A 14,721-nucleotide genomic window follows, 5' to 3' on the forward strand; every position below is an offset into this window, starting at 1 on the left:
GAACTACGTAGGTCTGATTTTCTCATCCCAAATTAAGGAATACGTAGGAGCAAAGGGAAACACCCTTGTCGACCACAAAAAAAGGAAAAATATAAAAAGGATATAAGGACATAAAAGGGAACGTAAAAATCAAAGTCACGTTTGCACATTCGATTAAAGGCTGCCGTCCCTTGGGACGGACGTGTGGGGTGCTAATACCTTCCCCGTGCGTAAATACAACTCCCGAACCTTTCACTTAAAAGTTCGTAGATCGCGTCTTTTCCGGTTTTTCTGACGTTTTCCTCAAATAAACGTTGGTGGCGACTCCGCGCGTATTCCTTTCGTGGAACACGCATCCCGCGAGTCACGCGTCGCCCTCCCGCCGAAGGGTAGGTTGCGACAAGGCCCTAGGGTTCTCATGAGCCTTAGGGTAGATTTCGAGCCCATGGGCTAAGTATGAGCCCGCTTATCTTTGTAAATATTAGAATAGGTTTTTCCTTCGTTTGGGCCTTGTATTTTGGCCATTCTAGTAATATAGGGTTTTAGCCTTGTATTTCGGGGCATTTTGAGTAGTCTTTGTAGTAAGGACCTTTTTTTGTATTTTCATGTTTTTTGTCATGGGGGTGAGCTCACCTCCTATAATTCTAATAGCTAAGCTCACCTCCTTGAGATGAGAAGCTAGAACTTAGCTACACACCCCCTATAATAGCTAAGCTCACCCCCATGACAAAAAACATGAAAATACAAAAAAAGGTCCTTACTACAAAGACTACTCAAAATGCCCTGAAATACAAGGCTAAAACCCTATACTACTAGAATGGCCAAAATACAAGGCCCAAACGAAGGAAAAACCTATTCTAATATTTACAAAGATAAGCGGGCTCATACTTAGCCCATGGGCTCAAAATCTACCCTAAGGCTCATGAGAACCCTAGGGCCTACCCTTGGATCTCTAGCCCAATCTACTTGGAGTCTTCTACCCAATGCCCTTGCGGGATAGGATTGCATCATCTAAGATAAGAGTTTATTAAATTTGTTTAAAGAATCTCAATTTGATTGCTTTAGTTTGGCCTCAACATCTTTAGTATCAAACACTCTTTTATCAAAGGTTAAATCGGTTCAAAAAGATATTTTTGAACTGGTAATCGATTGTCAGAGAGTTTGTGAAGATATTTTTTACTAACAGCACAAAACTGTTTGAATTTTGATCTATGTAATCGATTACCAAAATCCTGTAATCGATTACCAGTGAAGAGATTTCAAAAAACCTTTGAAAAGTCATGACTCTTCAGAAATATAACTGTGTAATCAATTACCAGAATCATGTAATCGATTACCAATGAGAAAACTTCATAAAAACTTTTTGAAAAGACGCATCTCTTCAAACCATTTTGAAAAGGCACAATGGGCCTATATGTGTGTGTCTGACTTTGAAAAGTAAGAGAGAGATGTTCTAAGAGAACTTAATTGTTAAATGTTCTCTAAACAACTATTGGCCAAATACTTGCAAATCAATTGAGTATTCTTCTAAGATCTTCAATTTGTATTATCATCTCTAAAAGAGAGAAATTCTTTTGTACATTTTAAAACATTGTTGTGATCAAGAGATTGTTCGTCTCTTGACTTGTGAGAATCCTGAACACAAGGAAGAGAGATCCCAAGGTGTGTTCAAAATCTGTAAAGGATTTACAGAGATAGTGGAAAATCTCAAGTGGGTTGCTTGAGGACTGAACGTAGGCACGGGAAGTGGCCAAACCAGTATAAATTGAGTTTGCATTTCTCTCTTCCCTTATCTCAGTTATTTTATTGCAGATTACTTTGTCTTGGTAGTTAAAAGAATATTATTAAATTGATTGTTTCTTCTTCTTCTGTATTATGAGCCTATCATATGTCTATAGTAAGGGGGTTAAAGTTTGTTAGTGAGAAAATTTTAAAACTTAATTCACCCCGCCCCCCTCTTAAGTTATTGAGGCCACTTGGCCAACACAAAATTATATTCTAAAACATGACTTATCCATAGGTATCAAATTGAACATATAATAAAAAAATATCTTAGCTTACCTTCTCATGATCACTTATGCTTATTGTTCCGACCTTAGGTCCACAGGTATCATTAGGGTCGTGTTATATCTGAGATATTATCCGCTTAGGTGCTTGATGATCGTCACAGTTTTATCCTTGTAAAAGACACCTCAATGGCTGAGAGGAAAGAGTGTTTATAAATGACCCTAGCCTTGATTCTTAAGCGATGTTGGACTTTGTAGCTACCAGAACAAGCCCCCCACTAAGCGGACAATATCTTGGATACGAAAATCCTAACGATGTCTAGGGATTTGAGGTCAAAACGCGTTATCACTTATGTTGCCTTGTGGTTAAAAAATATCAATCCTTTTTCTATAAGCAAATATTAATAATTAGTATTTTATATTAGTAAATGGTTTCGAACTCATACATCCTTATCACTCACTTCAACCCTTATGACTCTCCCTCAAACCAACAAACTACCTGGTTCTCCTTATGTTCTACTCGCTTACTTCTTTTGCTTTCAACATCTTAACCTTTGATCATGTAAATCATCAAAAACGACCTCATACCAATAGGTGAGGCATCGAATCATTTTGAATCTTACAGAAAGGTCAAGATTCAAGCAATGTTCAATCTTAACCACCAAATTCTCCTACTATCCTTGCAACATAAAATGTTGAAATTTAGAAAAGAAAGAAAAACATGGATAGAAAATATGCAGTCGATTTCTTACCTTTCTTCTTACATGTTCCAGTTAATATGTCTCCACATGAAGCCGGCTAGCTCCACATGACATCAAGTGCGGCAAATTAGAATTGGAAAAAACAAAACAAAATAAAATAAAATGGAGATACTAATTCTTGCAAGAAATGAATAGTTAGGTACTTCATTTTGTCTCTATTTAATAAAATAAAATGGAGATACTAATTCTTTCAGCACATACGAATCAACCTTTTATTATCATCATAAGTTGAAATTATAATTAATCTCATGTACCCTTTGTAATGAAACGAAAGACAAGGCAATTTTGCAGGTCATTGATTGCAGGCATGACTGCCCCAAGGAATAAGCAATTTTTGTGAGATATGAATAGCCTTTCAAAAGTACCATAATGTAAATGAATTATGGTAAATCCTCATAGTCCTCTGAAGATGTCATCCAGAACTAGTGACATGGATGATTTTCATAAGGGTTTGTGTGGGTGGAGTTGGAAGGAGAACAAGTTGTTTGAGCTCGCTTTAGCCGTGGTAGACGAGAACCACCTGAAACGGTGGGAGGTTGTTGCAGCCATGATTGGAGGACAAAAGAGTGCAGGGGATGTTCAAGAGCATTATGTGTTTCTTTTGGAGGATTTAAATTCATTGAGTCTGGAAAATTGGACCATAAACTTGCTGTGAGAGAAGCTCATACTTGTGTCCTAATTGATTCAACCGAGTCCTTGTGCTTGTCTGATTAAGATACCCGCATGTAAGTCCGGAGGTCCCTTCTTTGTTGTTGAATAAAATAATGTTCTTATCTTTCTCCTAGTTACAAGTGTGTTTGTTCTCTGTGCTTCCCTTGTCTTTTAATGGCATTCATAGCTTTGGTTGGTGAATCTGTAATCTGTTCAATGTGATCATCCAGCATGTCATTCCAGCAAAACAAAACTCGGTTAACCTGTGATATTCTGTAATCTTTCACTCTCTTCGTACTTTTCTTTCAAAATGTTTTTTTGCTTTGTTTTTTGGCAAGTAACATCCTAATTCCTAATCTTTTAATCACTAAGAAAAATTAAAAACTTGTTTGATATGTCACAAACCGAAAAAAACTTAATGCATGGTCACTCCGGGTGTATCAGATCACAGTATCACACTTTCTTGTTCGTGCTGCAAATTTCAACTTATCTTTCTCTCATGTTGGTAGAACAAGTTTCAGACAACAAAAGCAATAATTGATCATAAAATAGTAACAAACAAACAATACAGTAAATAAACTCAGCCAGACAGCGATAGATTTTTTTATGGCTCAGAAGTAACTATGGAAATGAGAAGGCAGTTGTAGAATTTGTAAAATGCTGCATCAAACAGAGTGGTAGTTATTAGAGAATAAGCAATTAGATTGGCTTACTTCCGGAAAAGACTCGAGTACTAGACTGGGGTGTCCTTAATCCTTACATAGATGTCCTTAGAGGACTTTCTCGCTGAAAGATACAAGCTAACATAATAAGACATCTTTCGTAGTAGTTGGTGTATGTTCCAATTTTATCTTATGTCCCCAAAGGGATAGCAACATCAACTTTACGTTCATCTGAGTGAATCTAGAATAGGATCCTTTAAGCAAGATTATGAGTTCAAATTTGTGGGTAAAAAATCGTAGTTGGAAAGTGGATACTTCACACCTATAATAATAATAGTAGTAGTAACGAGTTAAAAAGGTTACTTGAATAATAATTTGAACAACTAAGAGAAAACAGAGAATTTTGAGATTTAAAAAAATGATATGATGAAAAGAAATAAATACAAAAAATGATGTCATACAAATTATTGTATGTGTATCACATCTCATTTAATATTGACTGACATGTAAATGAGTACACAATGGTTAAATAAATTTTGAGAGGATTCTACAAGCAAAGGGAAAAAAATCCCAGCCATACAATTCATCAAGTAGAGCCAAAGTAGCCTTTTCCAATGATTAGGCATCTAAGAATGTGGGACCATATGGTGCGGAAAATGTTCGAGGGACAAACCAGTTTTCAATGCCCAGAGTATGTTCGTAGTGCCCTAATAAGTTGAACCTATGAACACATTTGAAAACAGATCATACTCAATAAATAAAAAAAATAAATGAGGAAAAGGGGAATAAGGAAAGGAGAATTAGAAATAGAGACAAAGCCAGGGAAGAGGCAGTGCATGAGCAGAACCACAACAGATTTCTCCTCTCACTTTCTCACTTTCTTGACAATATTGTGTTGATAGCTCCATCCATGCTCTGCCTGTTCCCCTGCTTTGTCCTGTCTCTAACTATTACCTCATACTTGTCGACAACATCTGAAACATTTAGCAACATCTCATTCTCAGAACTCGGAAGGATTACCCCATTCGAAATTTGGGTTATTTTATTAGATTAATTAAACACAAAATGCACTCTGAGTCTTGAGTGCAAGCATGGTTAAATCCGATCCTTATTATATTTGGTCGCAGAGGGATGAATGTTTTGTACTTTGCAGTCCATGAATGATGTCTGTACTATGAAAATTTTGGTGTACTACTTTCACTTATGGGGTACTAGTGTACTAATAGCTAGCTCAAAGTGTCATAGTTTAATTAAAACAATAAACAACAACTTCTGGAATGTGAGATGTTAAGTGTACTGCTGGTGCTATGTTTTAGTTTGTAGTACTGTGGTACTGCTTTCCTTTTGCTAGCCTAATTTGTACGTGCATCAGCATTTAAGTTTAGTACTATTTGATTATTTCTCTGAAATTTTGACTCTGTTTGTAAGGGATGCGCAATTATGTTGTACTACATTAAAAAAATGTATTCCTAACTTAATAAATTTGTTATTGAAAATGACAATTAATGGATAAGACAAGCAGAAGGCTAATAAAGGAATTATTTAGAAAAATAAATATTTTACTAGGATTAGATTACAGACAGGTTGGTTTCATCAGGCTTATTAGAATAAATAAAGTTTTATATTCTTGTGAATAAAAATATATAATTGAAAAAGAATATTTCATTTAAAATATCAGTTTATTTACTAATAAAAAATAAAATCATCGATAAAATTTGTGAATTTTATACCTGTAATATGATTATCAAAAAAATTTGGCAAACTAAACCAATTCCTAAAGTTTTTGTCTTGCATAAAATATTCTTTTTTTCCCTCCTTACAAGCATCTTGAAATCGTTTGAAAATGTTAATTTGTGACCATTTTAAAAACCACTAGAAAAAATATATGATCAGGACCCAATTAAGAAATAGTTTAGAGATCTTCTTAAAAATTCTTAAATAGTTTGGGATCACCTAAATAATTAAACCTAAAAAAATTATATTATTTATTGTTTGACTTTTGACATTTTTTATAACTTATTTCTTGTTTGATTAAAAAACGGAGAATAAAAAAATCGTGGGGCCTACAACTTTTTTTTATCTTTCTAGATGGAGAAAATATTTGTTAAAACAATTGAAAAAAAGGTATTTACTCACTATTATATTAAAAAAAATTATTTAACACAATTATAATTTTTTTTACTTTTCTTTCCCATCAAAGAAAAATATATATTTTTATCATTTTTCACTTCATTTAAATAATAGAAGGTAAAGATAATTGTTTTCCTTATTTTATTTTATTTTATTTTGACATTCTTTTCTTTCATCTTCTTTCTACATCCAACAAAAACAAACCATAATCTCTTTACTGCACTCGACCAGCCATGATCAGCAGTGTTTTTGGAGCAAAGGCCCAAAGATAGGTGGCTGTACTAAGGGAATTGCTAGGGGCACCCAGCAAGATTGCTGGTGCACCAAGCAATTTTTTAGAATTCCCAAAATACTCCTTAACATTTCCGCGGAAGAAGGTTCTTCCACCGTTGTAATTGTGGAAGAACCTTCTTCCGTGCCATCTCACGGAAGAACTTCTTCTACAGGAAGCCACGGAAGAATAAGGTTCTTCCGTGAGATCGCACGGAAGAAGGTTTTTCCACAGTTGTAACATTGACTGCGGGAGAACCTTTTTCCGTGCCATCTCGCGGAAGAACTTCTTGAACTTCTTTCGTAGGAAGTCACGGAAGAATCTTCTTCCATGAGTTAATTTATTTTTTTGGTTTTTAAATTTTTGTATTATTTTGTATTTGCCTATGTTATTTTGTATTTTGTATTTTACTATTACAAAATTTAGTGCATATTTAATTCGAGTTATTATTACAAAATAAAAAATATTTATTTAATATATATTAAATTTTGTAATAGTAAAAAAATTTGTGAAAGTAAATATTTTTTACTTTTAAAAGAATATACGGATTAAATATTTTTTATTTAATCTAGACTACTATTACAAAATTTAATGTATACTTAATTTGGATTACAATTATAAAATTTAATGCATTAAATATTTTTGCAATACTAATCCGAATTAAAGCATTAAATATTTTTTATTTAATTTGGATTACTATTATAAAGTTTAATGCATTAAATATTTTTGTAATAATAATCATAATTAAATATGCATTAAATATTTTTTATTTAATTCGGGTTACTATTATAAAATTTAGTGCATATTTAATTTGGGTTATTATTACAAAATAAAAAATATTTATTTAATATATATTAAATTTTGTAATAGTAAAAAATTTGAGACAATAAATATTTTTATATTTTAAAAAATATACGGATTAAATATATTTTATTTAATCTGGGTTACTATTACAAAACTTAATGTATCCTTAATTTGGATTATTATTGCAAAATTTAATGCATTAAATATTTTTGTAATAGGAACCCAAATTAATGCATTAAATATTTTTTATTTAATTTGGGTTACTATTATAAAATTTAATGCATGAAATATTTTTGTAATAGTAACCAGAATTAAATATGCATTAAATATTTTTTATTTAATTCGGATTACTATTACAAAATTTAGTGCATATTTAATTCGAGTTATTATTACAAAATAAAAAATATTTATTTAATATATATTAAATTTTTAACAGTAAAAAAATTTGTGATGGTTAATATTTTTTATTTTTAAAAAATATACAAATTAAACAATATATAGGTTATTAGCACAATGTTATAACCAACTGTGATAATGAACCAATTATCTTATAAAATTAATCATGTTACTATACATATCACTACAATTTTTAATGAATATTTAATGCGCATGTAAATTTAAATAATAAATTTTATGATAATTAAATTTAATATAAATCATACGAATTATTTAATTTGTATATATATTTTTTTAAAATAAAAAATATTTATTATCACAAATTTTTTACTATTACAAAATTTCATATATATTAAATAAATATTTTTTATTTTATAACAGTAATCCGAATTAAACATGTATTAAACTTTGTAATAGTAACTCGAATTAAATAAAAAATATTTAATACATATTTAATTCAGGTTATTATTACAAAAATATTTAATGCATTAAATTTTGTAATAATAACCCGAATTAAATAAAATATATTTAATGCATTAATTCGGGTTACATTTACAAAAATATTTAATGCATTAAATTTTGTAATAGTAATCCAAATTAAATATACATTAAATTTTATAATGATAACCCAAATTAAATAAAAAAATATTTAATTTGTATATTTTTTTAAAAATAAAAATTATTTACTATCACAATTTTTTTACTATTACAAAATTTAATATATATTAAATAAATATTTTTTATTTTATAATAATAACCTGAATTAAATATGCATTAAATTTTGTAATAGTAAAATACAAAATAATCCAAAAATTTAAAAACCAAAAAAACAAATTAACTCATGGAAGAAGGTTCTTTCGCAGTTGAAAATAACAACAGCGGAAGAACCTTCTTCCGTGGCTTCCTGTGGAAGAACTTCTTCCGCAGGAATTCACAGAAAAAGGTTTCAAAATTGCTTTTTTTAAACAAGGGCAGTTTTGTCTTATCACATAATTGTTGGGTGCACCAGCAATTTTGTTGGGTGCACCTAGCAACTCCCCTGTACTAAAACCATCTGGCAAAGGCCCATAGGCTGCTAAATACACCAAATAAAATCACCCAACGATCATTGATCCATTTTATTATTATTATTATGATAAATAGTCATTTTTATCTTTGAAGGTATAGAGTGATGAGTAAAAAAGTGCAACAAATCTATCCATTCATTAACTTTTGTTCGTTATCATTAATGAAAAAGTCTATGTGACACATTCAGGGACAAAAATGGTTATTTACCAAAAATATAATTTAATCTTCATCTTTTCCCTTTTTTAATCGTTGCAAACATAATATTATAATAAACACTTAAAAAAATAAGAAAGCAAGCATAAGTTAGAACAAATATAATAATAAGCATAATATTGATTAATAAGCATAATATGTCTATTGCTCTGAAATTTCTAATGTGGTAGTATCTTACCAAAATGAGACTCAAACAAAAATGCATAGTCATTAAGTTAATCCTTACAAAAATATGAGACCCAACTTGATTTTATCACTACATAATGTTGTTACAATAGAAACTTCAGAGTAACGAACAAATTATGTTTATTAATCAATATTATACTTATTATTATGTTTATTCTAACTTATGTTTGCTTTCTTATTTTTTAAATGTTTGTTGTAACATTATGCTTGCAAGGATTAAAAAAGGGAGAAAGATGGAGATTAATTATATTTTGGATAAATAGTTATTTTCGTCCTTAAATGGGTAGAGTCCTGACAAATTCATCCCTAAATGTGTCACATAGGCTCTTTCACTAATTGTAATGGACGAAAGTTAACGGTTGAATGAATTTGTTGCATTTTTTTTTACTTTTGGGGACTAAAATTTTAATTTTCATCTTTCGAGGATGAATTTTTTAGCACTCTATACATTTAGGAACAAAAATGACTATTTATCCTGATTATTATTAGGCACTGCATATGAATATTTGGACAAATAATTTTACATATTTCTATTAATTCTCTAATATATTAGATAGAGAAAGTATTAAATTCTTTTTAAATTTCGTAGATATTAAATATATTATTTTTCTCATTTAATATGAATGGATGGAACAAGCATGAAAATTTTGGAAATTAATTAGGCTAAGGTCTAGGGATGACAATGGGACAAGTTAGGGATTGGTTTAACCCTTCTTGTCTCCATCCCCACAAAAAACGAGACAGATACGAGTAAAGGTATAAAAGAGACGAGTTTAAAATTTTAATACTCATCGGATTCTTGTACATCACAACATTCTTTTTTATAATTTTAATTTATTTATATATTTTTAAATAAATTATATAATTTTTTAATTATATTTTAATTCAAACTATATATAAATATAACAAATAACAAATAAATTAAAATTAAAAAATAAGAATTCAATTGTATTTTTAAATGTATATTTTAAAAAATTATAACAATAAAATCTTTTATATATGTTGTGACAAAAAAGATGTAATATGAAGAATATGAGTATAGATATAAATATAATTTGATATTCATTTTTCTTTAAATAATTTAAATAATATTTATATTCGTATTTATATCCAATCAAAATACATCTTTCCCATTAAAGAGAGTTTGGGATACCCAGACATACAAATTTATTTATCATATTTGCTACGATCAAGATAAAGAACTAATCAAAATACCATATCTGCTCCCCTAGGATGCAAATTCTAAATCCAATACCCAAAGTCAATTTTCACGACTATGATCATCACCTAATTGGCGCGCTCCATTTCATAGTAATAGTATTCATCATTATCATCAATATATTCCTATCACACATTATTATGTTTAATACTTGCACTAAGTATAAACGAATTTCCTAAGCTCAACATTTAGCAAGCATTCAAAACAATAATAAAGCAGCTATGCAGGAAAATCTGTAGGTCTTGTTTGTTTGTAGCGATATATATAGGTCTGGCTCAACAAACATATATACCAACGTATTACCAAATGCCGCATCCAATGGATCACATGTGATCTTGTGTTAAACAATGAACAAGATGGTTACAACCTAACAAGTTAGGTGCCAAACACACACATGGTAGGTCCCCATCCCACTCAAGTTATGCACCGATATTTTGTAAAAGGTGCATATTTTTTTTCAATAGAACAGGCAGCGAATTAAATTTCTTGTGGAATATCTGCACCATTTTGTCGTGAAAAAAGAAAAAACACAAAGTTGATTTATGTTCAACGCTCAAGTTGAGCACCAGCATATTGGGTTGGATTTAAGGTACTCACAATTTTGAAGACCTTATTACGTACTAATAAGTGATTTATAAGTGTTTTTTGAATATTAAAACCTACTCTTATCTTGACGATTGTTCAAATTTAGTTCACTTAAATTTTCTACTATAACAAAGTAATAATCTAAAAATGATTAAATAATCCTTTAATAAATCTAAAACAAATATTAATAACTAGAAAATCTTGCTTAAACATAAATTTAATGAGTAATGTACAAAATTAGTTCTTAAAATTATAGACACAAGATAATTTAATATCTAAAATGATAAAAATGTTATTTTAGTCTTTAAAATTATCTAATGTTGATCATTTCAGTCTTTATTTTTGTAATCTAAAGGATTAAATGGTTATTATTCGATAACATTAGGTATGACTAAGATAACTTGTTTAACATTTTTTAACTTGAAGATGATCCATCGTGGGTAGTTGATTGAAGCGCAAGGCCTTAGGTATGACAAACAAGTAAATCTAAACCTGTGGATATCTATCGGATTCCAACTCAACTTTGATGGGGAGTCCATTTTGCATTGGAATCCAATTTGGGTTCAGATTTAAAATTAGATTCAGGTTCAAGTTCTGGAATCTAACTCCCAACCCCACAACAGCCCATTGCATAATTTATTTTTTGTTACAATGTATTTTTCTTATTGCAACATATATAATTGCTGGATTTTAAATGACTATAAACTATTTTTAAGAACACTAATCAAACACGTGCTATAACCACTCAACTTCAAAACTGAATTTATTGTGCCTTGTGGTGCCTCTTTCTACTTCACCGGTAAGTTTAATTAAAAGGTTACTACGGATGAGTTAGAATTAGAGAAAGTTATTGAAATCATTTTACTTTACGGATATGTTCAAATTATAGTTTACAAACAATTATTTGACCCAACTGAAAATAAAATAACTCTTTTCCATATTTACTCCATGATTTTGACGTTATTTTTGTGGGTGTAACATTCACAATCTCCAAACAAAGATTTGGAATGTGAAAATTACAATCCAAAAATGCACAAAATCCTATGATCAGGGTTTGACCAATGAAGTTTATTTTCATGTAAATGTCGGTAACCTCTACCACCCCTAGGATTTAGAAGCCTTTACTTCGTGGACTATCTAAAATCCCAAAAGTTTAGTCCATCGTCAATATTCCTTACTTCTTTCTCTCAGCCTTGTTCATCAAGTTGGTCCCTGATTGTGTTAGAATGACGTCAAAGTCACTAAGAGTCCACTCTGCTACTTCATCTTTGTCACTAACAAATATCTCAGTACCAGAATCAATAGATGTCCATATTCTCTTGGCAGGAGAAGTGCCTGGATCCTGCACCACATCACAAGATAAATTAAAAGATCGTCCTAACGAGTGTTTTAAGACACTCGTTGCATAATTAAAAAAAATATTTATAGTAAAAATCATAAGAGCGCAGAAAAGCATCATGAAGAGTATAATTTACACATCCCTGTTTATCATTTGCCTAAATTAAAATGTGTGATGACTCATCATGAGATTCCAATAGTACAGTAGTAGTAGTTCAATTATTGACCTGATAAAAGTATAGTCTACTTGATAGCCCTCCAACATCAAGCTCCCAAGTCCTTGCATCCCCCACCCAACCATCACCTTTTTTGGTGGGATAGCCATACTGACCCCAAATAGGGTGAGGAAGCAACTGAACTATCTCTTGTGCTTGAGGATTACTATAAGGATCACAAGTGCTCACTGGTTGCTCCAAGTGATGAGCATTCCCAGGAGCACAGTAATAGTGATATGCTGAGTAGGGGAAATTGGCTGTGTCATTTCTGAAGAATTTTTTGTTGTCTGGAGTGATATGAAATGGTGGACAGTTAGCCAAGCCTTTGGGGCTGCACCAAGCCGGGGTTTCAGGGTTTATGATCATCTCACTATATCTAGTGACATCAGTTAGTACATCTCCATCACAAGGAGCACCATTGTTCTTCCAACAGCTTCCAATGTCTAAAAGGTAGAATTGGCTCTTGCCACCTCCCCCCTTTTTGATGTCCAAGCTCAACTTCACCTTGAAATTTGGTGATTCTGGAAGCTGAATCAATGAATCATGAATTACCCCAAATGGTTAATTATGGCAAATCAAACTAGTGCATTGAAGGAAATTAAGCCATATGTATGTGTGGCTCACTCATTTAACTATTAATTAAACAGAAATGGAAGTTTTGGACTTGGACTCACAGTTTTTAGCATTCCCCTTGTGTCATAATGGTAACCTCCAGAGAATCCTTTGGTTGCATCAGCTCTAAGGTACAACATCAACCAAGGGTACTTCTTTGAAGTCCTTAATTTGTGTTTGAACATCCAACTCCCAACATTAACTTTCTTCTCCCAAACTACCTCATAGTAAGACACACCATCCTGTTCACCTCCACAACCAGAATCCAAATCATAAGTACCACTGAACCCCCCTTGCATTGTGCCATCTTTGAGCTGCGTCCATTGATGACACAAGATGGGTTGGTTCATGCACCCTTGTCCAAAACAAGGAAACCTTCCCGGGCTAAAAGGGGGTACCTTTTTCCCGTCCTGAGGACATAACCCAGACCTGGTGTCATAGTTTCCATTTTTCAGCATTACCATCCAAAACTGCCAGGGCCTTGGGGTGTCTGCAACTTCACATAGAGAACCCAAATACAATTCCTTTTCAATTACATAAAGGTCTGTGTTGTTGATATTTTCTGGATTTATACCAGGAAATGAGTCCCCCACCCCAAGTCTGTTATCAGCTTCTGTGACCTTGTGAGTCAGAGAACCTGGTCATCACAACAACTCTCAACAAAAGAAAACACAATGCCAATTTAAAAAAAAAAAACTAAAATATGTTGGAAATTATAGAATATGAAGTGGACATAACATATTTAATGTTTTTTTATCATCAAATGTTAGTTTGTTAGTTATTATTAGAGATGTAAATTGGACGGATTCGAACCTGTGACCTCTCTTCCCTCCTTTCAACCACTAGACCAACCTTATATCTATGTAAATTATATATGTGACCCGACATTGAGGAATAAATATGTGATAAACTGGACTAATATAAAAATTTAGAGGACTATATATGTTTTTGTGTCAAGTGGTTTTTGGCTTACCTGAAAGATCAAAACAATCAGCAGCTCTTGGACTACCCATGTGAGGAGCTTCTTGACCAACTTCATTGCAGAAGTTCCAAGCTTCAAAGGCCACCCTTAAACCATCTCTTTGCATTCCTGGGTCCCCTACAGCTGAGGCATGACTTTGTTGCTCTGCGGACACAAGAGAGGCACTGAACACAAGAAGCACATTCAGCAGCAACACAAACAATGTTGTCTTCTCCATTGCCATTCCTGGGGAGGTTCAGACTTCAGAGGCAGAGGAACATGGTAGAGGGTCTAATCTAATGTTAGGAGCACTTTCCCCTTCTGGTTTCAGGTGGTGCTTTCTTCCCTTTAAAGTGCCACTGCCCTTTACCAAATTTATTGTATTTTGTTTTGTTAGTACTCAATGAATAGGTAACTTCACACTCATTAATGAGAAAGTTATAACTGCAGATGAAGGAAGCTACGGTGAAGTCCAACTAACATGGCACACTGGTGATGCATCATTTGTTACCGTCTGATATGCTTATATCATAATAAACGGTTTTGATGTTTTATTGGAAACCTGTTGGATGGATTTGGAATGTGTACATTGAAAATTGCAATTTAGTCCTTATGTGGCTGCTGGTACTCCTTTACAGAATTACAGCCATGATTATGGTAAAAT

The 14,721-nt window shown here is 31.9% G+C and overlaps 1 protein-coding gene and 1 long non-coding RNA gene across 3 annotated transcripts; both read right to left on the reverse strand.

Annotated features, from left to right (window-relative positions):
- Nucleotides 1-2,861: 2,861 nt before the first annotated feature.
- On the reverse strand, nucleotides 2,862-5,184 carry LOC114369498. 2 transcript variants are annotated; one of them, XR_003657647.1, is made up of 3 exons: nucleotides 5,014-5,184; nucleotides 4,640-4,780; nucleotides 2,862-4,183 (listed from the first exon to the last, which is right to left on the reverse strand). It is a non-coding gene; the product is annotated as an uncharacterized LOC114369498 (long non-coding RNA). The 2 variants fall into 2 exon arrangements; XR_003657646.1 differs by lacking the exon at nucleotides 2,862-4,183 and having other exon boundaries at nucleotides 4,447-4,780; nucleotides 5,014-5,179.
- Nucleotides 5,185-11,768: 6,584 nt separating this feature from the next.
- On the reverse strand, nucleotides 11,769-14,504 carry LOC114369182. Its single transcript, XM_028326373.1, has 4 exons — nucleotides 14,070-14,504; nucleotides 13,159-13,733; nucleotides 12,497-13,012; nucleotides 11,769-12,273 (listed from the first exon to the last, which is right to left on the reverse strand). Exons 1-4 carry the CDS (start codon nucleotides 14,299-14,301, stop codon nucleotides 12,106-12,108), a joined length of 1,491 nt encoding a protein of 496 aa, XP_028182174.1. The 5' UTR covers nucleotides 14,302-14,504; the 3' UTR covers nucleotides 11,769-12,105.
- Nucleotides 14,505-14,721: the final 217 nt, after the last annotated feature.

The sequence above is a fragment of the Glycine soja genome, chromosome 10 (genome assembly GCF_004193775.1).
Source record: "Glycine soja cultivar W05 chromosome 10, ASM419377v2, whole genome shotgun sequence".
Taxonomy (NCBI): Eukaryota; Viridiplantae; Streptophyta; class Magnoliopsida; order Fabales; family Fabaceae; genus Glycine; species Glycine soja.

Coding starts and splice junctions, on each gene's coding strand:
- LOC114369182 (XM_028326373.1), bottom strand. CDS start 14,301: ATGGCAATGGAGAAGACAACATTGTTTGTGTTGCTGCTGAATGTGCTT. Junction 13,734..14,069: donor TGATTGTTTTGATCTTTCAG/GTAAGCCAAAAA, acceptor TGTGATGACCAG/GTTCTCTGACTCACAAGGTC. Junction 13,013..13,158: donor CAAGGGGAATGCTAAAAACT/GTGAGTCCAAGT, acceptor TCATTGATTCAG/CTTCCAGAATCACCAAATTT.